Below are 27078 nucleotides of genomic sequence, written 5' to 3'. Positions count from 1 at the left end.
TTAATGTTTAATGTTAGCATAAGAGTTAGAAAATAAGCTAGAGATCATGGGCCAAACAGTGATTTAATTAATACAGTTGCTGTGTGATTATTTTGGGGTTGAGCAGCCGGGAGGGAATGACCAAGCAGCCTCTTCCAACAAATTGGAGCCCAGTGTAGTTGACTATATCAACATAAAACCTGAGAAAGCTGAAAATGGAATCCTAGACACAAAATAACAAAGTTAAGCATGGTTTGGTAGCTGCATTTTCTTGAGTGGGGTCTGTTTGCTAGAAGCAAGCAGAGGCATAGCTCCTTTAAGAGATATCTTATACAAAATGAGATCCAAGTACATTTAAAAGCTGATAAACTTTAAAGATATTCCATAGTTAGGTGATAAGAATAAGGAATATGTAGAAGAAGAACATGATCACACATGCACACCCACACACAGAGAAAAACTTTTACACACAAACACAATTCACATACAGCACACTCACATTGTACCATGAAAAAAGTATATATTTCTGATTATATTACATTCCTTTGATTGAAGACACAAATGGAAGAATGTTGAGGAAACATAATCACAATCAGAAATAAAAAACATCTATAAGAAAAAGAAAATAATTTGAGAAAAGGTAAACATTCCAGTGTTCTGAATATGAAATGTTTGATCAGAACATGGACCTAATAGGTTTCGACATTTAAAACAGTGAACGAGATAAAGACTCACAACTCCCTGCTACATCTTCCTTTCCAAAATAAATAATTCCTTTTCCAAGACAGTGTTATTCTAAACATATAATTAAAAGCTAAAATTTTCTTTATTGAGGTATATTTTGATTCCTTATATATCACCTGACACTTTTCTGCTCCAAAGCTTCTTCATGGCATTTTTCACCTCTGCATTCCTCAGTGTGTAAATCAGAGGGTTGAGAAAGGGTGTACAAATTGTATAAAACACCGATATCATCTTGTCTATGGGGAACGTGGTTGCAGGACGTGTATATATAAATATGCAAGGCACGAAAAACAAGACAACTACAATGATGTGAGAGACACAAGTAAACAGGGCTTTTTTCCTCCCTTCAGCACTGTGGTTTCTCAAGGAATATAGGATGATGACATATGAGACCATGAGCATGAGAAAACTCGCAGTGCAAAGAATCCCACTATTGGCCACAAAGAGAAGGTTGACCAAGTATGTGTCTGAACAGGCAAGTTTCAACAGTGGCTGCAAATCACAGAAATAGTGGTCAATCTCATTGGGATCACAGAAGGGTAAACTCAAGGCCAGAAGTGTCTGAACTAAAGCATGCACACAGGATCCCATCCAGGCTATGGCTACCAGCATCCCACAGACCTGGTGACTCATGATAGTCGTGTATTGAAGAGGCTTACAGATGGCGACATAGCGGTCAACAGCCATGAGGATGAGGATGAAGATCTCCTGGGCGCCAAACAAATGTAATGCAGAGACTTGGATTATGCACTTACTGAAAGAGAAAGAGGCCTCCTCCATCAGGGAATCCACAATTGTCCTGGGGGCTACAGTTGTAGAGAAGCAGGTGTCAGACAAGGATAAATAGAACAGGAAGTAGTACATGGGACTCCCAAGTGCCTGGCTTGTCTTGATGGTAGCAATGATCAACAAGTTACCCACTAATGTCCCCATATAAAAGAACAGGAAAATGGCAAGCACAATGTTCTTCCTCCTGGGGTCCTGTGTCAAGCCAAGGAGAAGGAAATTGGTCACATTAATACTCAGCTGCATGGTTTATGAATGAGAAAGAAAAAGTATGGAATGTGTCATCTGCAAAAGATAAAGGAGCTAGTTTTAGCTTGTGATATGATAGATAACTTAAAAATATATTTATTTCCCATAAAATTATTGTACATCTTTATTATTAAACTGTTATTTCTCCTCTCTGCATTCAATTTTAAGATCTTTACTATTCTCACAAAAGATGATGAAAGTGACACATTCTCCACAGAACTCTTCACCCACAAAATTTAACATGGCTCTGACTAATTGTCCTGTCTATTTAATGTAAAACAAAATGTAAAAGTTCCTTGATTATTTAACTTATTAAATTCTGGCAAAGTATCACATATGTAAGTTTTTTTTTCTTTATTCAGAAAACTTTGACTATCCTTTGAAGTGATCAGGTAAATTTGCCTAGGCATACATGCTATAAAATTTCCATTTTCTACTTATGTTACACATTAAATACTTACATTTATAAGTAATAATACACTTATTTCTATGTATTATTCATTTAACAAAGAAGAAGAAGTGCCAAAAACATACAAATAATCTGGCAGTATTTTAACATGATATTTTGTAAATGGTGCCAATAGACCTTGATAGATTATTAAATATCTAAATGTTTACTTTTCTTCTACTTCTGAAAAGCATACCTTAAACTACTCACATGTTCTGTGAATATATTAAAATGAAGTGGTATTTTATAATATCTTATTGTACATGTTTGAAAACCAATTATCCTCATACATAGGATACTTTAGTGTTAGAATTTTTTGTAGGATCAGATCAGGGTAATCATCTCAAGTAAAATATTTTAATACTCAGCCATCTAAAAATTTCATGTTCTTAGAAAACAAGAAAATTTCAAAAATGAATTTATGACTTTAAGGAAGGAGTGAATGATAGTCTATATTTGATCTCTTTTGTTCAACCTATTTTTCAGACACGGAAATTTTTATCATCATAATCAAGCATTAAACATCACTTCTTTCATTAAAGTCTATTTTTATAGTTGGAATATTTTGTAACAGACGTTCAAAACCAAAACTTTTCTAGCTTTTGCTTATAAAAAGTCATCATCATCATCATGCAAATTGAGATATAGTGCAATTAATATATTCTGGAAGACTCACTTATCCACAGTGCTCTTTCTGATTCTTGCTACACCTGCAGTTCATTGTAAAGAGAACTGTGAACTGCTCTAAGGCAGAATCTGATATCTGAGACAGACACAAAATTACCTTTGTATGTATATTTCACCTCATCTTTGGAAATTGATTCACTTCACCAAATTTGAAAGATATCTTTATCCCACTATTTTAAATAAATTAAAAATTTATGTGTATGAGCATTTAACCTGATTGTTTGTATTAACAACATATGTGTGCCAGGTCCCTGAGAAGCATGAATGCTTTGCTTGCATGTGTGATTGTACCCTATGTGTGTGTCTAATCCTTGAGAGCTTTAAAACTGAGAATTGATTCCAGGAAGTAGATTTAGAGACTAGGACTCAAACCCAGCTCCTTGAGAGCAATAAGTTTTCTTAACTGCTAAACTATTTCTCCAGAACTCTCTTCCACTATTTAAATAAGAATTATGAAAATGTCTAATTAAGGTACTTGCATTTAAGTGTCAATAATAAAAGCATAACAAAATTCATTTACAATGTATGATCTCTGATAAGAAATAAACCAAAAAGAAACAGTTTATATAACTGATTTTAAAAATTATAATTTAAGTCTTATTTATTTAAAAATATTGTATAAAATGAACAATTAACCTGAGAATCTGCCGGTCTTTTAAGGCCAATTAATGCTAAAAATTCTCACTCTCATCAAATGCTACATGATTTTAACCATTTCATTGACTGTTTACCTTTGCTTTATTTATGATTAATCCATATATTGTCAATGACTGCAACAAAGTTATTTTTCTTACACATTCAGTCAAATAAATTACAAAGAATAAATTCATATTCTTTAACATGAAAATAATTGTGAGTCTTCATCAAGCATTTAATGACAAGTATAATCAATGCTCTCTTCCTCCTTTGGACATTTTTTCATACATGCTACATTTATGAAAAAGCTTCAGTCAAAAATCTTTCTGGCAAAGACAGTGATGATTGCCTTTTGACATATGAAAATTGGTTTGGATCTCTTTAAAAAGAATGACTGCATAGCTCTATGGGTGAGAAGGTAAGAATGTAGAATGTTTCATGTTTAGCAAAGAAAGGAATTAGTTTTCTTAGAGATGTTAGGAAGTACTTAAATCAAAATATATTTCAAATAATAAACACTCTACTTAAATTTTGCTTTTAAAGTTACTGTTAAGCAGATTCATATTTTTCATAATTCTCTTTATTATTGGAAAAATAAAATTATGTGTTCCTTTCACATAGCATTCTTTGTGAGATTAGAGCCATTGAAATCTATGCATCTTCAGTATTTAATGCTTTCATTTCTAAATTCAGAGTCTTTTGCAATGTAGAAAGTACTTGACTGTTTCAAGTGAAATACTCTCTACCATATATTGCATGCAATGATACTCATATAATATTGATACTGCCCTTCAGATTATAAAAACATTAACATAACTAAGGAATTGATTATTTTTATCTATTGTGTTCAGTAGAGGACAACTACATTCATAAATTATCAAGCCAAGAAAAATACACATACCAAAGAGCAATAAAAGTGAAATTCATCAAAGCATCTTGATGAGTTACCTAAATGACTGAAAATGGAAGGTCCCATGTGCTGTATACCTTAACATAGCATATGATTCTGACTTCCAGAACAATGATTATCTTAACATCACAAACTGAGGCTCCTTCTGTGTGACAGAACTTGCACTGGGAAGAATCTGCTTCTTCGGGGTGCTGTCCTAAAGAATCACCTATCTTGAATTCAGTGAAACTGGATTGGTGTCTTTCAGAGACTCTCACGCTTGAATTTACTTCTATGCATAGGCAACTATAGTCTGAGAATATTCATTAGCTGTCCTAATTTCTTTAACTAAGAGCTTAAATTAAAAAGTTACATGCAAAACCCTCCTCTAGCCTCTCAAAATGTGTTTCTTAATCCATGATTCATGCTATATCATCAAAAGGAACCCTGGAAAATAGCCTGGGTAGAATACAGAAACTCACACCATTCAATGTATACAAGGTACATGCTCTGTATCTAGTTCCCTCAATTGTCAAAAAATTATAGTGCAATAAATTTTTATGCTTACTAGACAGATAGCAGGTGCATTGAGAAGATCTTAAGGTTGATAAGGTGATATGTGACATTTGTGCCGAAGCAGGTGCTTAGTGAGATTTCAGAACACTCCTATACGTAGTATTATTATTCTTTATTATATATTTAAGTATCCTCACTGTTTGGTTTGGTCTGACTTGTCTGAGAAGTAGTTAGTCAACTTCTTAAAATAATTCTGAGGTGTATGCCCACTGTAAGTAAAAAGTAATATCATTTTAGAAGGATGTAAAAACATTCATAATATACTGTAACATACATTACTTTGATCAAGAATTGAATTCGCTCATCACAAAACTGCCTCTTCCCAAAAGAATTGTCAAAGTTATTATTCTATATTAAATATCTCTCCAAATTTTGTTAGATATGTTATCTTACAGGATTTTTGTGTAAATGGAGGTTTTTGGTCAGTCTAATCTCATCTAGGTACTTTACATGAAAATATTTGAGAATGATTCTATACTTTACCACCTCAAGAAAGAACCTTAAACATTAATATATCAAATGCATCCTTTTATTCTCACATAGTAATGATTGACTTTCACGTATCCGTGTTTTATAAGGAAAACATTTTTAGAGAATTGCTTCATTCCAAAGACAGTATTTCCTATTTATCATAATAGTAAACATTTAAAAGTATACTGGGCTATTAAATTTAATGTTTCCTTTCCAAAGACCAGTAGCATACTATCATCGTAAATGTACTGAAAGATATTAAAATATGCATATTTACCAAAAATGTAATAAGGTGTCTCTGAGATCACAGTGTGGAAATAATCTCTCTCACCTGCTAGAGGACTGACTACATGAGTCTCACCTGCCCAAAACCTTTTGACAGCACCTATCCCACAGGATGCTAGAAAAAAATGTTTTTTTCTGTTCTCCAGAGGGAATATTAAGACACAATTGTGCAAGACATTCATGTGGAGAGTACCATTACCATCTAAAATTCCCTGTCTTCTGCTAATCTAAACCATTCCAAAGGCTATAACACATCTAATTTGCATTGTCTTTTTAGACTATAGCAAAAATTATATATATATTAATATTTAATATATAACTTTCATATATATTGACTAATAAAAAATTAAAATTGCCAAAGGAGAAAAAAGAAAAATATGATGGGTAATGATGTTGACAATGACAGGAACAGAAAAAATAAGAAAATATTATTTGGACAAGAGAATTTAGATAATGAATCCCTATTTTCATGAACTACCCTAAATTAGCCTTGCTACATTGGGGGCACGGGTATAGAGACTTTATCTCCCAAAATGTAATTGAAAGTTATTTGTAAATGTTATCATAGAGAGAAGTATTGAATAATGAAAACTGAAGTCTGCTCTGTGAACTACAGAAGATAAGTTTCAAGATTCCTAAATTGGTAATAATTTCACTGAGTATTAGTACAAATACAGAGCTCTCAATTTCATGTTAAGAAAACAAGCCTTTTCAAGAATTTTACAAACCCATTTCAACAGAAACGATTCCATTTTCAATGTCATAGTCTTATTTATAAAACAATTTCAAAATTACTTAGAAACTTGAGGAAAATTGTATTTGAATATAGGAGAGGAAAAAAAACAAAAACATAATATAGTAGGCAAACTAGAGCTATGCCGAGCTTCTTATAGAAGGAATAAGTAGAGACAGTGAGGGTTCACTCAGTAAAGGAATTCTGTAAATAGTCTCACTGGCAATTGTATGTCTTCATAGAGGTCTCGAGTATCATGGTACAAATATCAGGTTTGGGTCCATTGGGCACAAATAGGAATAGGAAAGGGGGGAAAAAAAGAAAACATTTTCTGAGTTGGAAAGAATAAAGCTGTAGACGTAGCAATAAGTGTGTAAGCAGCTGTATCAGTCATTGGAGGTTCTGGGAACTATAAGAGCCTATCTCATTCAGGAGAGAGTCAGCCCTCCCATCTTACCATGTTTCACATGCGTTATGCTTTTTCTCTTCTTTCAGAGTCATGCTGTTCCGATCAGGATGTAAAACAAGATTTTCTTCTAATGATAAGGGTCTTCAAACTCAACTGGTTTACTGAAGTTCCCTGAGGTCCTTGTCAAAGGATGTTATCAACTGAGTGATCCACTTGTAAAGAAGATAACTGGTGACTGACCATGATATTTTAAAATACATGGAGGGACAATTCGATAATTTTTCCTTCATTATATTAATGTGTTAACAAGAACACAGGCAATTATCACAAATCCATTGTTTAGTAGCAGACCCATTTTCCTATAACTTTCAAACATGCTAATTTTTAAATAGATACCTGGTAATTTTAAGGAAAAAAATGAAAACCAGCTACCTAGCAATTTTAGTAAAAAGACATACTGAAGAATGTTTTTCTTAAAATAACATCAACATTTTTTAAAACCTTCATGTAATAATCTCCCAATTATCACATTCATCTTTATATCCATATCTCTAGTCCATCATGTGAAAGTTGACATTGTGTGCATGAGAGACTGAACCTGCAAAGGTTATGTAGCTTTCTGTTGAGGTGGAACTAGTCTATCACAATTTGTGAGATCACCACCAGCTCAACAGTCATTAAGACAGAAGTTGCTGTGAAAATCTAGTGTATGCTAGACTGGTAGCCATAGAAAAGAAATGAACTTAACAATATAGTAATATCTAGTTCTTGGTGATAGTAATAGTGTTGTTTAACTTTCTTTCATAGATTGGAGGTAGAAGCTTGCTATGCTGCTGCATTCTTGTAGACTACTTTCTGAAGAGAAATAGGTAGAAATTATAATGAGAGAAGTCATCACTAAAGAGATGATGTGTGCCTATACCTCACTGGGATAGATATAAATGTGGTTATTATAGTCATGAAGTTAATCCCAAAGATGCAAGGAGAAAGAATACCAACTGAAGTATCATGACCAGATTAATTAAAGTTAGTAATTAATTTAAGCTATCTTTCTTATTCTTGCACATAGGTTATCTTTGTAGAGGTAGGGTTCAAGAAATCAGCATTGGATATCAGAAAGATAAGGATTTTATCACTCATGGATAGGGAGTTTCTAAAGGGGACATTTGTCAGGGAAATAGATAGGGTTACAGAAGCAGAACCTAACAAGTTGGCCATAACTGTGAAACAGAGACGTGGTTGAGAGGTGTTCATAGCAAGGTGGTCAAAACAGTAGGTGGTCAGGGTAACTTTTTGGACAAAAATATGGTTGCCATTTATTGAAAAAGGCAGAACAAAACCCTTTGTAGCTCAGGTTACTAGAGGGACATAGCCTAATCCCTGAGGAAAAAAAATAAGCATAAAGAAGAATAAATCTATTTTGTCTTTACTATGATCGCTTTTAATCATAAGGTGGGGTGGGTTGGTTTATCAGACTATGCTTAGGATGACGATGTACTCACATCTATATGTATACTGATCATTAAGTAAAGATATACTGGATAAAACCACCTACTTCCTAATATCAGGAAACACATTGCTTTTGGCAGGTTGGGATGGGGGAGCAGGAGATCCTTATCTGCTATGCTGATTACATAATAAGGCATTATCTTTACCAAGAAAGAATGTCCTTACAAGATACTTAAAATAAATGTATTTCAGGAATGTAATGTGCTAAAGCATCCACAGAAGTGAGGACAAAGGGAAAATAATAAAATACTTTTATCTGAGTCACACAAAGTTACCTTTGACAGGAATTATGGGTGTAGGCATTAGTGATGAAAAGTCAGATGTTATATTTAGAAACTACTTGGAGAATCAAAGCATAAAAAATCAGTTCAGAAAAGAGGTGAGTAACAGGGATATGTTGTCAATTTCTGAGATATAATAAAAAGGTAGAGAAAATCAAGGGAACATGGAAAGAAAAAGAGTTTTCTACCTTGGTGTCTTTTTGAAGTATCTTAAATCTAAGAATTGAAGATTGTGACACAGCTAACAAAATTTATGGTTAAGTTTGTCCATATGTGGACAATATTCTACTTATAAAAATTCTTTAAATAAGAAGGTAAAATAGCATGTTTAAGAGTACCCATTGTTTGGGAGTTTAAACCTATTCCTCTCTTATCTATAAGACTGTCCATTTTGAGATACTTAATCCATGATTAAGAGCTTACTAAAAGTTGCAGGGTATTCCCAGGCATTCTTTTAGCTTACTTGGAGCTATTATTAATGACTAAGCAAATCAGGCACCTTCAAGTGCATATTTCTATGTTAATAATGTATCTCCAAAGTTAGTTTTCTTTTATTTCAAGCTTAAACTTTGCATTATAAGATTAGCATGTTCAGGGACATTTCTGTATATCACTGAAATATTTTATAGATGTGTTCAAACTCTGAGCTGAGCAAGCATCCCCTACCCATGTGACTACTATGATTTTTCTTTAAAGTATGACCTTAAACTTTGCCTGTTCAAGAGTATACTCCTTAAATGAGCATGCTTAGTAATTGTTCAAGGATGGTAACCAATACCACAGAAGAGGCCAATGGTTGTGTGCAGTCTATTTATGACTGTATGGTACATTTTTTTTTACACATTGCTATATGAAATGCAATGAGGGAACCTAAGCTTGGTGCTGTGAGCAAAATATATGAATAATTAACATGTGAGACTATCATAGATCCCAGCAAGGAGTTAACTATTACTATTGCTTTGCTAAATAAATGCTTTATGTATGTCAAATGACTTTTAAACATCTGTGTTTACATCAGTTAGCAACTGTTGTCAGCTATCATGTTCATCGATGAATAGGTCTTTATATAGCGGGTAGTAGTTATAACAGAGAATCAAAGCTGATCAAAAGACTGATAATAGGTGAACCATGATATGGCATGGAATCCAAGTGTGCAGGAAAGAATCATACTCATATCAACTTTTCCAAATTTCAAGGAACATTTTGGAAGAGCTTAAGAACAATTGTAGGAGCCAAAAGTGTCTGATTATAGTGTTTATACTGAATATAAACATTGACAGTCATAAATAGATGTGTGATGTCATAAAGAATGTTGATCCATATTATCAGCAGGAAAAGAAAATAAACAACAGTCGTATGGATTGTCAGTGTCATCATTATCATAAAGAAATGAGTAAACAATGCAAAATGAATTTATTACCAAGTAAATTTTAAAAAGAACACAAAAATAGTAAATTAATCTAAGCTCAATATAATTTTCAATCACAAACTATAATATGATCTCTCTCTCTAAATTGGACAACTGAAAAAAGAAAATGGGTCGTAGCTTGTTGTTTCTTCCTTTGGTATGTTTTGCTGAATAGCAGTCTTGATGTAGGTGGGTCTTCTGTATTTCTGTTGCTTTAATTGGCTAATTAATAAAGAAACTGCTTGGCCTGATATGTCAGAACTTAGGTGGGTGGAGTAGACAGAACAGAATTGTGGGAGAAAAAAAGCAGGGGCAGGCAGATGCCATAGCTCTCCTCTCTGAGATGGACGCCAGTTAGACTCGTCCCGGTAAGCCACAGTCAAGTGGCAATACACATTAATAGAAATGGGTTGAATCAATATGTAAGAACTAGCCAATAAGAGGTTATAACTAATGGGCCAGGGAGTGTTTAAATGAATACAGTTTCCATGTAATTATTTAGGGTAAAGCTAGGTGGGCGGCAGGAAAACAGCTTGCCATTCCTTATCACTATGGAGTGGCACCCAATATGGTAACTAACCACTTAAAAACCTGAGAGGTCTTAAAAAAAACTAAAAGAGAGTTTAACACAGTTTTTTGCTGTTTGCTAGGACATGCCGTAGAGAAATTTCCTGTTTCAGAAATAGTGGCAGAAAAAAAGCCACATCATTTTAAAATGCGGCTTTCCAAGCTGTGCCGCCAGTGCAAACTCTGGCTTTAAAGCATTTCAATGGCTTTTATGTGACTGGATGTTTGTGTGCCCACTCAGATTCGGGAAGAAAGTACTCTGAAACTATGCCAACGGCTCAGCACTCCCCACCTGGACAGACTGTGGAATCAGGCTTAGGCAGGTGGGAGAGCAGGGCAGATTCCTGCCACCATACAGAGAGATGTTTCCAGGCTGCACAGTGCTCTGCATGTCAGATTTGGATGTAACTTGAATGAAAAGAGTTTCTGTGCTACACACTTAGTCTCAGGGTTAAACTGCTGATTGTGGCTCCTACCTGATCGCCTCAGAGCTAACAGAAATGGTACGTTCACCATTTTGAAATTGAGGAGGTAGAGCGAACATCCAGAGCAGCTCATGGCTCTGCAGCTCAGAAACACAAGTGGTTCCACCATGTTGGACTGGGCAAGGCAAGCAGGCAGTACCTGTTTTGACCTAGGAATGTCACAGCTTAAATTCTTAAGTGCTTAGTAATTTAAAACTGCAAAATAAAAATGCTCCTGGATAGTAGAAAATTACAGATTCACAATAGGACAGATTCAGACATAAAAGACCTCTAAATGGGTCATAGTGTTGGATGACTATATGTAGGCTTGGGAGAGAGAAGAAAAAAAATAGAGAATAAAATTAATGCCTTTAAAAAAAGGGTAAAGTCTTTAAAGAGACAGAGTACAGATAGTTATAGATTAAAAGAAATAAATAAAAATAAGCCACGTAAAAATGGAAAATTCACAGAGAGTCTGGATTATGTACATTGTGTTTTCTTTAAAAATTTTGACTGTGAAGGAGCTAAGTACAGAGAGACATTTCATTATATGGGCTGCCAAGCTAAACCAGAACAGATATCATAAGAGTATTATGACTTCAAAATTTGGATCTAAGGTTATAATGCTTTGGGAAAATTCTTTTTTTTTTTGTTTTCACAGAGGATGAGACACTGTGGATTGCTTCTATTCCAATATGGTATGATAGACCACGTCCTCCTGAAACGTTGCTGTGAACACCCTCAAGAAATTACTTTGCTCAACTGCAGACAGAGATGAATCTAGCACATAGTTTATACATTGAAAGACCTGAACAACAGCGCCCCCATTTAGCACGAAGCAGTTTGGAGAGAAATAACTGTGCCCATATCCCCAAATATTGTTTATAAATGTTCTTTTACATTTAAAGGGGGCTATGATGTAGATATGAATAATTTACAGTGGTATGGATTTTAAGTCAATTTTCTTATATGTACATGTATTTCTGATCTTGATTAAGGTATTGTGATTGTGTAGTTCATTTAAAAATGTAATGTATAATTAGGAAATATAGGTTGTTAATGGATAATCATTGATAATAGTCAAGCTTGTAGTCATGTTAGTTAGATTTTCTAGATGTGCATAGATGTATTGCAAATAGGCATTCTTCACATCTTTCAAATACTACAGAATATGGCATTTTAAATGTTTTAATAACTTAGGACTGTTCATGACAGTGAGTCACATCTGCTCCTGGCAGCACCAGCTACTTCAAGAGGAAGATGGGCATTGAAGAGGCTCCTTATGGAGTTTGATAACCATGTGGGCAAGAAACTACTCTTGCCTGGACTGTTGTATAAACTGGACACAAAGAACCCACAGAGAGAGGACTGCTGAAATTGCCTAAAGGTTAGATGGTCTTTCGGGGTTCCTGATTCATGAAAGAGTCTGTGAGACATTCTGCAGGACACAGCAGATAGTGACTGAACTGCCTTTGAAATTTCCTGCTTCATGGAAAAGTCTGCTCGATACTATGGGCCTGAAGGCTGAAGATGGATGCCCCAATGGTACAAAAGGACTTTGGGTGACTGCCCAGGCACCGAGATGTCTTTGTCATTTCTAGAGTTTGGAAGTTGCTTATTTCTAGTTTACTTAGGTAATATTATATCCTTGTGAAGTCTTTGATGGAGATAAAGAATGGCTAGTTATAGTTCTGGTTTTCCTTAATTATGATAAAAGATAAAATTGATATAGATATTGTAACTATAATTCTTGCTTTATAACTGTTTTACTATATGTAATTTGACTATGTTAAAATGAAAATCTTTCTTTTTTATTTAAGCAAAAAATGGGGAAATGATGTAGGTGGGTCTTCTGTATTTCTGTTGCTTTCATTGGCTAATTAATAAAGAAACTGCTTGGCCTGATAGGTCAGAACTTAGGTGGGTGGAGTAGACAGAACAGAATTGTGGGAGAAAGAAAGCAGAGGCAAGCAGACACCATAGCTTTCCTCTCCGAGATGGACGCCAGTTAGACTCGTCCTGGTAAGCCACAGTCAAGTGGCAATACACATTAATAGAAATGGGTTGAATCAATATGTAAGAGCTAGCCAATAAGAGGTTATAACTAATGGGCCAGGGAGTGTTTAAATGAATACAGTTTCTGTGTAATTATTTTGGGTAAAGTTAGTCGGGCGGCGGGAACACAACCTGCCATTCCTTATCACTACACAGTCTTACCACAGTACAGACACTTCTTGTGAATCACCCTATAAAGCATCATATATCCCAAGTGGGAAAAGAATGCATAAACTCATCATGCTAACACATATACTTACAGTACACTTCTACACCCTGATTCATCACTGAAAACTCCACTATTTTAGGAAAAGATGTCACATAATATCAAGTAAATTTTTAAAAGCATATAAAAATTAACAACAGAGTTAATTTTCTTTTGGAAGAGGTAAATATTTCCTGTATATTTGAGACTTTTGAACAGTTGCATGAGTGAAACAATGATCTAGATATATAAAAAATTTGAGATAAAACATGGAGAGTTTCTGACACTGCCGACAAACTGCCATAACTTTAAGATTCTCTGCTTCCCAATTTCTTCATGATGCTGAAAAAGGAAACATTCAGCAAAGCATTATGTACAGAATGCATTCAAAATTTGAATCAAAGAAAGACAAATTTGTTTGTAAAGGAAAATAGCTAAACAAAGGGAAATACAACACTGAGCTGAATGTATAATGGTAATAACACATGGAAGAAACTGTAAGTAGATTAGCAGTATCTCCCTATTGTAGAAAATAAACAAGTGTTATTTTACAAGGAACTCTAAGAATATAGGATGCCATTCTCTCTTAGATAGGTAAATGGAGTCATTTATTGTTTGTTTTTGTTTTTTTAAAAATATTTCTCATAATATATGACCTTTTTGGTATCAGAGTATTACACAGAATTGGAAGCACAGTGAATATGACATAAAAGACAAATAAAAGTTGAGGGTATAAATCACTGATATACTACAATGAAAATAAACATCTTATTTTAATGTGATTCCTGTGTTTAATTAACCTTTAATTTTTGAGAGTCATTACTACAGTAAAAAAGGAGAAAAATGATATATCTACTTTATTTGAATATTTGCAAATTATGTTGATAATGTGGCTAAATCAAATTGTGAAGATATAGTTTTTAAGAAGCATTTCTCTCAAATACAGGACTATTTGAAATAACAATAAATGTCTTGAGGCACAAAAATATTGGAAATTGGGGATTTTTTGGTGACTTGTTAATGGATCTCCAGAATCTTCCTTAAGAAACTAAGCGCAGTCATGTGATTAAATGTAAGGCATGGAATATCAACCAGAGTAAACAGAGCCAGCTAGGCTGAGGGAAAGAAGGAAAATTGTACTGGATCTGAGAGAAAAATTGAAGTACATCCACATAAAGGGCATCATAGGAAAAAAGAGGGGAATGAGAAAAAACCCACTCATCCTGAAAGTGTCTCATAAAATATGTCCTCTTAAGACTTCTGTGCATTAACAGAGATCTTCCGGCCGTAAACTATTGCATCATTTTACAGGTACCATAAAATATACTCACAGGACTATTACAAACAAGTAAGCAAACACAGGAAGAGTTACAAAGACAGGATGTCCTCCAGACCTCCCTAAACCTCAAAGGTTAATATCATAGCCCCATACCTATCCCAGAATAGTGATGTCTGAGGTTACGACGTTAGACCTAAATCATCTGTGAACAGGGTATCAAGGTAAAGAAGTGGAAACATAGAAGCTTAATGTGCTCAAAGTATACAATATACAAATATGAAAATTCTTTTATGTAATTCAGTATGTACAATGTATACATGCAGTAGGAAAAACTAAAATTAATAAAGGTAAAATAAATAAGAGAAAAAGTTGGATTAAATTCTAAACAAAAACAGAGTTTTATATATCTTTTCTCAGACAGAGGGTTTTAGTGTTTGTGTGTGCAATGCATGGAGTGACTGGGAAAGGAAACTAGTACTTTCTCATCCTAAGCATATATTCTACCAAACCAAGGCCATTCTAGCAGGCATCATGTCTATCTGGTCATCTCTGGTTTTACTTTTGCTATCTACACTCCATATAACTTCAAGCTGCTTCTTTGACTAAAAACTCCCACCCGCACACCTCTCCCAACCCCAGGCAATTTATCACTTGTGCAATCTATGATCTTTCAAAGGTTTTCTGACCTGGGAACATTGGACAAGAATCACAGGGATGTTTCATTTATTCAGCTCTGAGTGTGACATTTGAGACCACACCTTGTGCATGGCGCTTTTTATCTCACTGTTTCTCAAAGTGTAAATGAGGGGATTCAGTATGGGGGCAATCACAGTGTAAAACACAGAAATTTCCTTATCCTTGTTCTCACTTCCTGCAGGTAGAACATAGGTATAAATATCGGGCACAAAAAATAAAACTACCATTACTTGAGAACTATAGGTTGAGAGGGCTTTCTGTCACCCTGCAGATGATCTTGTCCTCAGATTATACAGAATGAGTATGTAAAAAGCAACTAGAACAAGAAAAATGACAACGACCACCATCCCAGCGTTGGCAATTACTAAAATGCTAACGACATGGATATCTTTGCAGACCAGTTTCTAAAGAGGCTTAACATCACACAGGTAGTGATTGATGTGGTTGGGACCACAGAAAGGCAGACTGAGCACCATGAGAAGTAAAGCAATAGAGTGCCAGAAACCCACTGCCCAGGCCATAGCAATCAGCACATGACACCTCTTTCTGTTCATGATTATCATGTAGTACAAGGGTTTGACAATGGCAACACAGCGGTTCAAGGACATGGACACCAGGATGAAGATTTCCACACCTGCCAGCAAGTGGGAGGTGAAGAGCTGGGTCTTGCATTCATTATAGGATGTAGAAGGAGCTGCAGGTCGCTTCTTGCCGCCCGCCTGGCTAGCTTTACCCGAAATAATTACATGGAAACTGTATTCTCTTAAACACTGCCTGGCCCATTATATCTAGCCTCTTATTGGCTAACTCTTACATATTGATTCAACCCATTTCTAATAATCTGTATACCACTATGAGGTCATGGCTTACTGGGAGAGATTCAGCATGTCTGACCTGGTGGCTGGCTGCATGGCATCTGCCTAACTTCCCTTCTTCCCAGCATTCTGTTCTGTCTACTCCACCCACCTTTGTTCTGACCTATCAGGCCAAGCAGTTTCTTTATTAACCAATGAAAGTAACACATAGATAGATGTCCTTCCTACTCCATTCCCCCTTTTTCTATTTAAACAAAAAAGAAGGCTTTCATTTTAACATAGTAAAATTACATATAGCAAAACAGTTATAAAGCAAGAATTATAGTTATAATATCTATATCTATTTTATCTTTTATCATAACTTAGGAAAACTATAAATATAGTTAACCAATCTTCAACTCCATCAAAGACTCCAGAAGAATATAATACTACCTAAGTAAACAAGAAGTAAGCAACTTCCAAAACTCTAGAAATGACAGAGACACCTTGCTGCCTGGACAGTCACCCAAAGTTCTTCTGTACCGTTGGGGCATCCATCTTTGGCCTTCAGGCCCATAGTATCCAGTAGACTTTTCCATGAAGCAGGAAATTTCAAAGGCAGTTCAGTCACTATCTGCTGTGTCCTGCAGAATGTCTCACAGACTCTTTCATGAATCAGGAACCCCGAAAGACCATCTAACCTTTAGGCAATTTCAGCAGTCCTCTCTCTGTGGGTTCTTTGTGTCCAGTTTATACAACAGTCCAGGCAAGAGTAGTTTCTTGCCCACATGGTTATCAAACTCCATAAGGAGCCTCTTCAATGCCCATCTTCCTCTTGAAGTAGCTGGTGCTGCCAGGAGTAGACATGTCTCATTGTCATAAAAAGCCCTAAGTTATTAAAACATTAAATGCCATGCTCTGTAGTCTTTGAAAGATGTGAAGAATGCCTATTTGCAATACATCTATACACATCTAGAAAATCTAACTAACATGACTACAAGCTTGACTATTATCAATGATTATCCATTAACAGCCTATATTTCCTAATTATACAATACATTTTTAAATGAACTACACAATCACAGTACCTTAATACAGAGCAGAAATACATATACATATAACAAAATTGACCTTAAAATCCAAACCAATGCAAATTATTCATATCTATATCATATCCCCCTTTAAATGTAAAAAAACATTTATAAACAGTATCTGGGAATATGGACATAGTTTTTTTCTCTCCAAACTTCTTGCTGTGTAGGGCGCTGTTACTCAGGTCTTTCATGGTATAACCTGTCTGCTAGATTCATCTCAGTCGGCAGTTGAGTGAAGTAATTTTTTGAGGGTGTTCATGCAACTTTTCAGGAGGGCATGATCTATCATACCATATTGGGAAAGAAGCAATCCATAGGGTCTCATCCACTGTGAAAACAAAAGAAGGACCTCCTTTCCAAAGCATCATATTCTTAGACCCAAATTCTGAAGTCATTATATCCTTATAATAATATTCATGGTGGTTTAGCCTAGTAGCCCATACAATGAAATGTCTCTCTGTAATTAGCTCCTTTACAGTCAAAAATTTTAAAGAAAACACAATGAACTTAATCCAGACTCTCAGTGAATTTTTCATTTTTACGGGCTTATTTTTATTTATTTCTTTTAATCTATAACTATCTGTACTCTGTCTCTTTAAAGACTTTACCCTTTTTAAGGCATTAACTTTATTTTATACACACACACACACACACACACACACACACACACACACACACACACACATATATATATATATATATATATATATATATATATATATATATATATTTCTCTCTCTCCCAAGCCTACTTATGCTCATCCAACACTGTGACCCATTTAGAGGTCTTCTATGTCTAAACTTGTCTTATTGTGAATCTCTAATTTTTTACTATCCAGGATCATTTTTGTTTTGCATTTTTAAATCACTAAGTACTTAATAATCTAAGATATGACATTCCTAGGTCAAAAACAAGTACTGTCTGCTTGTCCTGCCCACACCAACATGGTGGAGCTGCTCGTGCCTCTGAGCCTTGCACATTGCACTGCTAGCATGGCAGAGGCACTGTGCCTCTGAGTCACAGCACACAATGACCTCCTTTTAGGCACACAGTGAGTCTAGTTGCCATCAAACAAATTGTAGCACTTTACTCCCAATGTTCCATTCAAATGCTCTGTCTCCTGCAGGAGTCAGGCAGAGATTGCAATGGCAGCACAGCCCAGAAACTGCTATTTCAAAACTGCCACTTTCTAGTAGACATGATCCCGTTGTCTACTCAGGCAGGAAGAGTCCAGCCATGGCCATGGTCTCAGCTACTTTGTTTCTAACCCCGAGTGGACACATAATAGTCCAGGCCCAGAAATGCTCCATAGCCAGAGTTTGCACCACCAACAGGGACCAGGAAGCTGCATTTTAAAATGACACAGCTTTTTTTCTGCTGCTGTTGTTGAATCAGGAACTCTCTCTAAAGCACATCCTAGCAGACAACAAAAAGCTGTGTTAAACTCTCTTTCCCTTATTTTTAAGCTCTCTCAGGTTTTTAAGTGGATGTAGTTACCACGATGGGTGCCACTCTGTAGAATGAGCAGCAGGCCGCTTCTTGCCACCCGCCTGACTAGCTTTACCCGAAATAATTACATGGAAACTGTATTCTTTTAAACACTGCATGGCCCATTATATCTAGCCTCTTATTGGCTAACTTTTATATATTGATTCAACCCATTTCTAATAATCTGTATACCACGATGAGGTCGTGGCTTACTGGGAGAGATTCAGCATGTCTGACCTGGTGGCTGGCTGCATGGCATCTGCCTAACTTCCCTTCTTCCCAGCATTCTGTTCTGTCTACTCCACCCACCTATGTTCTGACCTATCAGGCCAAGCAGTTTCTTTATTAACCAATGAAAGTAACACATAGACAGATGACTTTCCTACTCTAATAGGAAATGTTCTTTCTTGTAGCAGCCAAATCTATGATTAGCCTGGGAACCACAGTGGTGTAGCCAAAGGTCCATGAGGGAAAGGTGGCATAGAAAGTAGTACATTGGTTGTTCAATTAAGTGACTGCAAGTGATGGTGACTAGAATGATGGAGTTTCCCATTAAGACAGCCAGGTAACACAGCAGGAGCAAGAGGAAAAACAGGAGCTCTCCTTGTCTGTTTTCCCAAAGGCCCATAAAAACGAACTCAGTGATATTTTTATGATTTTTCCATTAGTGAGTAAACAAAGCACACCTGAAACTTAGTTCATCTGAAATAAAAGAAAATAAATAAAGCAATGTTGATCATTTTTAGTTAATTGAGATTTGTAAATTAAATAACAATCATCATATTTGCTTATATATATTATATTTTGTGAAATAATCTGTGAATACAAAAATCAAAGAAATTTGCATAGAGAGTTAAAACTGTAGAAAGCAAAAATGTTAAAAGTTCAAATGTTTCATAGATAGCGATGTAATTATAAAGCTATCTTTACATGAATATCCATGACTCTTATTTGCAGTGATCAATTTGTCTAACCAAATGCAGATCTTTATGTATAGAAATGTTCCAAGGATATTTCATAGACTACTAGAAGTCCAGTTAAATCATATCATTATGTCAAATCATCCACAGGTTTAACTTTATTCCAAACCCCCTTTGTTGTCTTTTTAAGAATGCAAAGATGGAAGGAGAGAAATAGATAGGAAGTATAATGGAGGAAAGAAGAGAGGAATGAGCCAAGGAAGGAAGGAAGGAGGGGAAGGATGGAAGGAATCCAGAAAGGAAAGATAGAAAAAGAGGTATGTTTAATTGGGGACCAGTTATGAGGATATACTTTATCATTGCATAGTAGTTGCAGCAGTAAGACAGCCTGTAATTGTAAAGTGAGAAGAATTAAGTGTATGATCATATTTCATCCAAATCCAGGAAAAAGGAAAAAATAATTCTGGTGTTCCAATAATAGCTTTTTTATATCTAGGTTTAGCCATCCTTCTCTTCTGTTCTTTCCCCATCCTGCTACCACCACACACCATCTAGCTGCTTTCCTTCCCATAATTTCAATTGTTCCTAGATGACTGTCAGGTCATATACATGCTATTCTTTTATCTTTTTATTCTTATAATACTGAAATCAATCTCTCCCTCCTCTCTCTCATCTCTCTTTTTTCTGTCTATCTTGCTGGCTGAGGTCTTTGTCTCATATTCTTTCTCCTCCTTTTCTCCTCTCTTTCACTTCTCTTCTGCCTCTTTCACCCTCTCCTATTCTACACCTCTCCCTATCTCTGCCTTCCCCTTTTCTGTCTTCCCTCTCTCTCCTTTTACAGTATCATTCTAAAATACAGATCAAAATATAATCAAGTTTAGAGTAATCTATTTTTACCTTATTTAGTAACATATCTTTAACTAAAACATATTTTCTAAAAGTCTGTAATTTAGATTTTAATAATTGAAAGTTTTTGAATACATATTCTTTACAATCTTATGTTAATTACATAATTACATAATTACCAGAAAAATATAAAAGGGAAGAACAGGTTTGAAATATAACTCTTGAGTGTTAAACAAAATGCTAAGACCATGAGAATATATGACTTGTCTGAACAGTCAGGAATAATATTCTGTAAGTTTTCTGCTACTTTGAATAATCTCTTAATAGGAAAACTGTAAAACCATGATATGTAATCTTGTGACATTAAAGGTAAAGAAGGATTTACATGTTTTGTATTTTGCATTAATCAAGCTTTGAACATGGTATTAAGTAAATTTTATCCTTTTCTCAGTTTTTTCTTCATCATACCTGGTGGTCCATATGTCATTTTATTTCTGTCTGTTTTATGAATAGATATACAACAGGACAGGGCTGCACATGGACAAACAGCTGATTGTTGTCTCAACAGTGTTTGCATATTTCTGAAATTTTTATTTCAAAAAATGACTTAAAAATTTGGCTATCAAACTAATTTTGCCTAGAATTTTTATCTAATTCTAATTAAATAGGATAATTTAAATATTATCCTATTTAAAATATCCTATTTTAAAAATTAACGATGAGCACAGATTTGTCAGGAATTGACTTTATAGGTGGGACTTATTAATATCAAATTTTATGCAGAAAAATATAAACACCTGAAACATTTTATTATAATCACATCTGTACACATATATAAATATTCAGAATACTTAATTCTACCATGAATTTTTGGAATATCATGTATTTTTGTTCTTGAAGTAGCACCTCTTTCTTTCCTATGACCTTAGGACTAAACAGAAACAAAAGATGTGGGAAGCACCTATCTCTCCCATGAATCTTTAATTTAAAGTACCTTTTAAAGATTCATTGCCTGAAATACTTTTAGCTAAATGACAAGGAAACCCATGAAGAATAGTCTCAAGGGAACTTTTTGCTTCAAGTCTAGGCTTTAGTTACAGCTGTGAATGTACAGCCAACAGTTTTGAGTGATCACATGTTAAAGATTTCATCTATTCATTAATTAAATCTATGATATAAGTGCTTCATTGTTTTTATTGGTGTTGATAAAGTCCTATGACTTGTTGTCATTTTTTTCCAAAAAAAGTTTCATTAAAGTCTGAAGCTGCTGATGTATGATGTATGTATGACATATCTAATAAATACTGGATTAAGTCTCATCTGACTGCATCTCTGTGCTGAGAGTCATTTAAGACTATTAATATTATACTTGCCAATGTTACCCTAAAAATCATTGTTGTTATGAAGATTTGAAAATACTTCCTCAATGTTTAATAATGCCCACTGGAAATTTATAAGATATACATAATACAATGTGCTTAAACATGTTCTCACTGGCATTAGTGTATGTTTAAAGTGGAAAAATCCACAGCATCTGAATTGTTTTCTTATCTTTAATATGTGGAACTAATTTCCCCCTTTTCAGAAGTAGCTTGTATGATATGTGCAAATGAATCTGTACATTTTTATGAATAATTTATTCCTGTTATTCAGTTGCTTTAACAAATATTTTCTAACTTTGATAAAGCCTGGATATAAAACTAGAAATTAAAGTCTGTCATAGAGACATATGTGTGAAATCATATATCATTTAGGAGGCTGAGACAAGGAGATTGCTGTAAATTTTCCAACAAGTTGGTCAACCTCCTGAGTTTCACTCCAGGCATGATTGTATAGTTAGACCCTTTTTCAAAATAGAAAAGAATAACTCCTTAAATACACATACATTCATGCACACATATAAACACACATACATAAAATAACAGTGGTACACATGGTGATTTTTACTAGCAATCTTGGAAATCAGTTGTACTAATATGCCACTCTCACATATTTCCATACAGCACATCACTCACACACTCATGAATATTTCTTTTTACTGATTTTGAAATTCATTTATTTTCTGTTTTCCATCTTTATACTTGCTGGATTTGTTCAATATTCCTTTTTCTGAGATATCAATATGTAGATATTATTCCTCATATCCTCAATTGTTGCACCTTAAATTTACTTTTCAGTTAATTTCCACATACAAGATGGTAAAGGCTTTCTATTCCATAAAAAAGAAGCCAGTACTAATAAGACTCGCTCTGAATATCCACATACAATTTGATTACTAAATACATATAAAGCACATTTTCTGCTTTACTCTGGATAGTAATTATTCACTTAGGAAAGACAGCTAAAATTCCTAACCTTATTTAAACATATTGTACTTTAATGTGTTTTAGATTTTTTGATGTTTTTCATTTTTGGTATAAATGAAGAGGAAAACAAACTTTTATGTTACATCCTTTAAACTGGAGATGAAATTATAACTGAGAAATATGAACATTTATAAGAGAAAATAATGAAAACTTGTTGCCCCTTACAGAGGTGGCCAAATTTAACCAATAACCAAATGTAATTGATATTTTTGGCTACCAACTGATCACATCTAGAATTAAATCACATGTATAACTATGAGGGACTGTTTTCTTAGTTAAATCATGTAAAGTTGGAGACTTTGAGGTGCTAAAATGTGTCTTAAATCTGTCATACACCTTCTGTGTCAGCCTATATAAAAGAAAGAGAAGAAACCTTGCTAGCTCTCTCTCTTTCATTCTGCCTGCTTGCTCTCACAAGCAAGTTCACACATTCACTGAAATTAAAGCCTACATTGTTGGGGCTCTGACTCATAGTGAGACTATCTGAAAAATCCAGACTTTTATACTAAAAAATATTGGATTTTTGGAACTTCCACTGATAGAAAGTCAATTTTGTACTCCCCGGATCATAACCTGTTAACTATATAATGTGTGTGTTTGTGTGTGTGTGTGTGTGTGTGTGTGTGTGTGTGTGTGTGTATACATGTGCATACAATATAATATAATTTACTAAATAAAATAACTATGTATGTATTCCACAAAGAGACTGAAATGTTGCAAAATTAATAAAAACTGAGAGACAAAAATTGGTGTTCAAGCTGAAGGTTAGAAAAGCAAAAGAACCAGTCATTGGCTCGTACCTCTATCTCAGATTGAAATGACAATCCTGACTTCAGGATAGTTCAAAATGAGATTGAGATTGAGAGCTGTCTCCTCCAATTATATAGTCTTCTCTAGTTTTGAGATTAAGAGCCTGCACCAACACTGCTTGGTTTCTAAGGCAAACAAGTGTGGCTACTGGGATTAAAGGTGTATGTCATTGCTGCTTGGTTTGTAAGGCTGGACAGTATTGTTGATTTACTTTCCTGATCCTCAAGCAAGCTTTATTTATTAAAATAAAAATGAACTGCCACTATATTTTCATTTTTGTCTAACTGAAATGAAAAAGAAGCTTTATAACTAAAATAACAAAAACTACATTCAATAAGTATAATAAGTATACAATATATACAGTCAATGAATAAATCAACAATGTTTAGTCCATTTGAATTTAACAAATTAAAGAAAATACTCCATATCTATCCTATCTTGGTGCGTTCGAAGTCTTGAACCTAATTTACTTTCTATAATAACTTGACTTCTATGTCAGGAAAAATATAACCGTAGCTTAAGAGCTATCCAGTCTTAAACTCCCTCAGACCCCCAAAGCACTAGTGGCTACATCCAATAAAATGTGAGTAATGACAGAAACAGCTGGCTGCCTAGACAGCCACCAAAGGTGCCTCTGCAATACAGGCACATCTATCTCTGGCCTAGCATATCTGATAGACATTTCTTTGAAGCAGGCTATTCTGAAGGAATGTCACTCTTTGTCTTGACAATGTTTGACAGTCACTTTCTTTGTGTCCTGATTGTATAATTAAGACAACATACTGTCAGCAGTTGAGGTAGGGACATTTTCTTACCAAGTGACTTACTTTTGACCAGTAAATTAAAGTCTATAAGAAGTTCCTTTAATGCCCATTAACTTCTCTGAAGTAGACTGGTGCTTCCAGGAGCAGTCATGTTTTATTGTCATGAAAACAGCCTGTTATTAAAACATATTAAATGTCATATTCTATAGAGCTTTGAAGTGTTTGAAGATTACTCAGTTATCTAAAATATACCTTTATTTAACATTGAAAACATACCTAGTATTACTCCAAGTTCAATTTTAATAGGTGACTAATGTTTAACCTATTCCTTTTTATTATCTTAAACAAGAGGTAATAATACTTTTCAAGGACTATAAACTTGCATTATATGATTAAATGAGCTGTACAATACCTTGAACAAAACTAAAAATAAATCTAGAGTATGTTTATCCAAATTTCAAATTTGTATCACTAATCTCTTGGATACCTGGAAACAACCTAGATGCCCCTCAATGGAAGAATGGATAAAGAAAGTGTGGAATATATATGCATTAGAGTACTACTCAGTAATAAAAAATAATGACATCTTGAATTTTCATGCAAATGGATGGAAATAGAAAATACTATCCTGAATGAGATAACCCAGACCCAAAAAGATGGATATGGTATGTACTCATTCATTAGTGGACTCTAGCCTGTAGAATTGGAAAATTAAAATACGTACATCATACCATTGATAACTATTCAGGTTTTCAATGGGCAACTGACTTGATTGAATTCTACAGAATGGAACACATCTATCTGCCAGATTTTATTAATTTTTTGAGTTCCTTTTGGGTTTCTTTCTGTAGGTAGCAGTGTTTGGTTGTGCAAAGAACAAGTAGAATATTTCTTTATAATTTCCTTGACTTGTTGCCATGTAATGGAAACATCCTTTCCTATACCTTTGCTATAGAAATTATTGTTCTTGTGAAATTCTGAGGCCTTCAGCACATTTTCAATCAATAATCAATCAATATTTGCATTACATTGTGCCAGAGGGCCTGGCAGACCCATTTGGAATTATATGTGTATTATGTATAAGGGACAAACCTTTGCCTGATTAGATCTTGTACCTGAATAAATCAATTTTGGATAAACTGGTATAAGTTCTGTGGTTTCAATATGCATATTGCAAATTGGTAACTATGTTGAGAGATTCTTTAAAAATCCCTTGGTACCATGAGAATAGCACATAATTATGTCTTTTGGAAAGAATCATACGGGCTTTGTTCCACTTTACTTAAGTTTTCCAATTTGTAACCTGCCTTTCATCATTTATTTGTATCATTATAGAGTGTAGGAGCTTGACTTTTTGATGTGTCCCATACAATGTAAGGAAGAATACAATTAGACATGTTTATAGAATGAATTCTTTTGCTTTTGAGATGGTTGCTGTCAATGTCTCTCAAAAATTACTAAAAGTTCTTTTCCAGTGTTCACTTTCTCCCCATAATTTGTGAATTTAATCATTAGTAAAAAAGAAACTGTAATTTGTGCTGGGTATTTTTCTTATAAAAATAATGAAATCTTAATTTTCCCTTTTTTAATTAGCTCAAATATCTTTTCCACATCAGATTTTAATTTTTTACTCAGTTTATGTGATATAAATATCCTAAGATAATATCTTTCCTGTCTATTAAAATTCCTGTAGGGAAGTATTTGGAGGGTAAGATAAGGATTTTTCTATAGCTTTGGAGCCTATCCTAGAGCTAGCTCTTGGAGACCAGGCTGACCTCAAATTCACAGAGATGCACCTGCCTCTGCCTCCCAAGTGCTGAGATTCAAGGAATGCACTACCACCACCTGGCAAGTTTTGTTTAAGTGAATAAGTTCATCAGGTTTTACCCCAATAGAGAGTTTTATATTGGAAATACCACCTAGCAGCCTTTGGAGGTCATTAAGAATCTGCAATCAATCTCTCCTAATTGGTACATTTAGGGGTCAAATTTTCTTAACCCTACTTTATAAACTGTGTAATTAATAGAATCCCCTATTTGTAGTTTTTCAGGAGCAATTTGTAATCCTCAACACTGCAAAATGTTCTTTACTTCTTTAAACATTCTTTCTAAAGTACTTGTATTTGTATCAGATAGCAAAATATCATCTATGTAATGATATACTATAGATTCAGAAAATGCTTATATATCATTTCCAATGACTGATTTACAAAATATTATCACAGCTAGGGTATTTAACATTCTCTGTGGGAGAAACTCTCCATTGATACCTTTTAGTAGGTTGAGAATTATTATTATGAGTAGGCATTGTGAAGGCAAATTTTTCTCTGTCCTTTTCTTATTAAGGTATAGTGAAGTAACAATCTTTTAAGTCAATAAGTATAAGGGGCCATACTTTAGACAATAGGGAAGGCAAAGAAATTCCAGATTGTAGAGGGTCCATTTGGTGAATCACATTATTAACTTCTTAGATCTATTGCTGTTCTCCATTTACCAGATTTCTTTTTAACAACAAACACAGGAGAATTCCAAGGGATAGTTGATTCTTCAATATACTGAGCACCTATTTGCTTCTGAACCACCTGTTATAAAGCATGCAGTTGCTCTATTGTTAAAGATCTTTTTTTAAAAACCCATATAG

At 34.4% G+C, this 27078-nt stretch overlaps 1 protein-coding gene and 1 pseudogene across 1 annotated transcript; both read right to left on the bottom strand.

Moving 5' to 3' along the window:
• Positions 1 to 828: 828 nt before the first annotated feature.
• Positions 829 to 1755, bottom strand: LOC148122819 (olfactory receptor 4C11-like). The gene has a single exon (XM_087896746.1). It carries the CDS (start codon positions 1753 to 1755, stop codon positions 829 to 831), a length of 927 nt encoding a protein of 308 aa, XP_087752872.1.
• A 13624-nt stretch (positions 1756 to 15379) lies between these two features.
• LOC125399284 (olfactory receptor 4P4-like) lies at positions 15380 to 19387 on the bottom strand (annotated as a pseudogene).
• Between the last annotated feature and the right edge of the window lie 7691 nt (positions 19388 to 27078).

This window comes from Myodes glareolus, chromosome 2 (assembly GCF_982192425.1).
Source record: "Myodes glareolus chromosome 2, mMyoGla1.1, whole genome shotgun sequence".
NCBI classification, from domain to species: domain Eukaryota; kingdom Metazoa; phylum Chordata; class Mammalia; order Rodentia; family Cricetidae; genus Myodes; species Myodes glareolus.
Note: the sequence above shows the minus strand (reverse complement) of the source record. Positions and strands in the feature narration are given on the sequence as shown.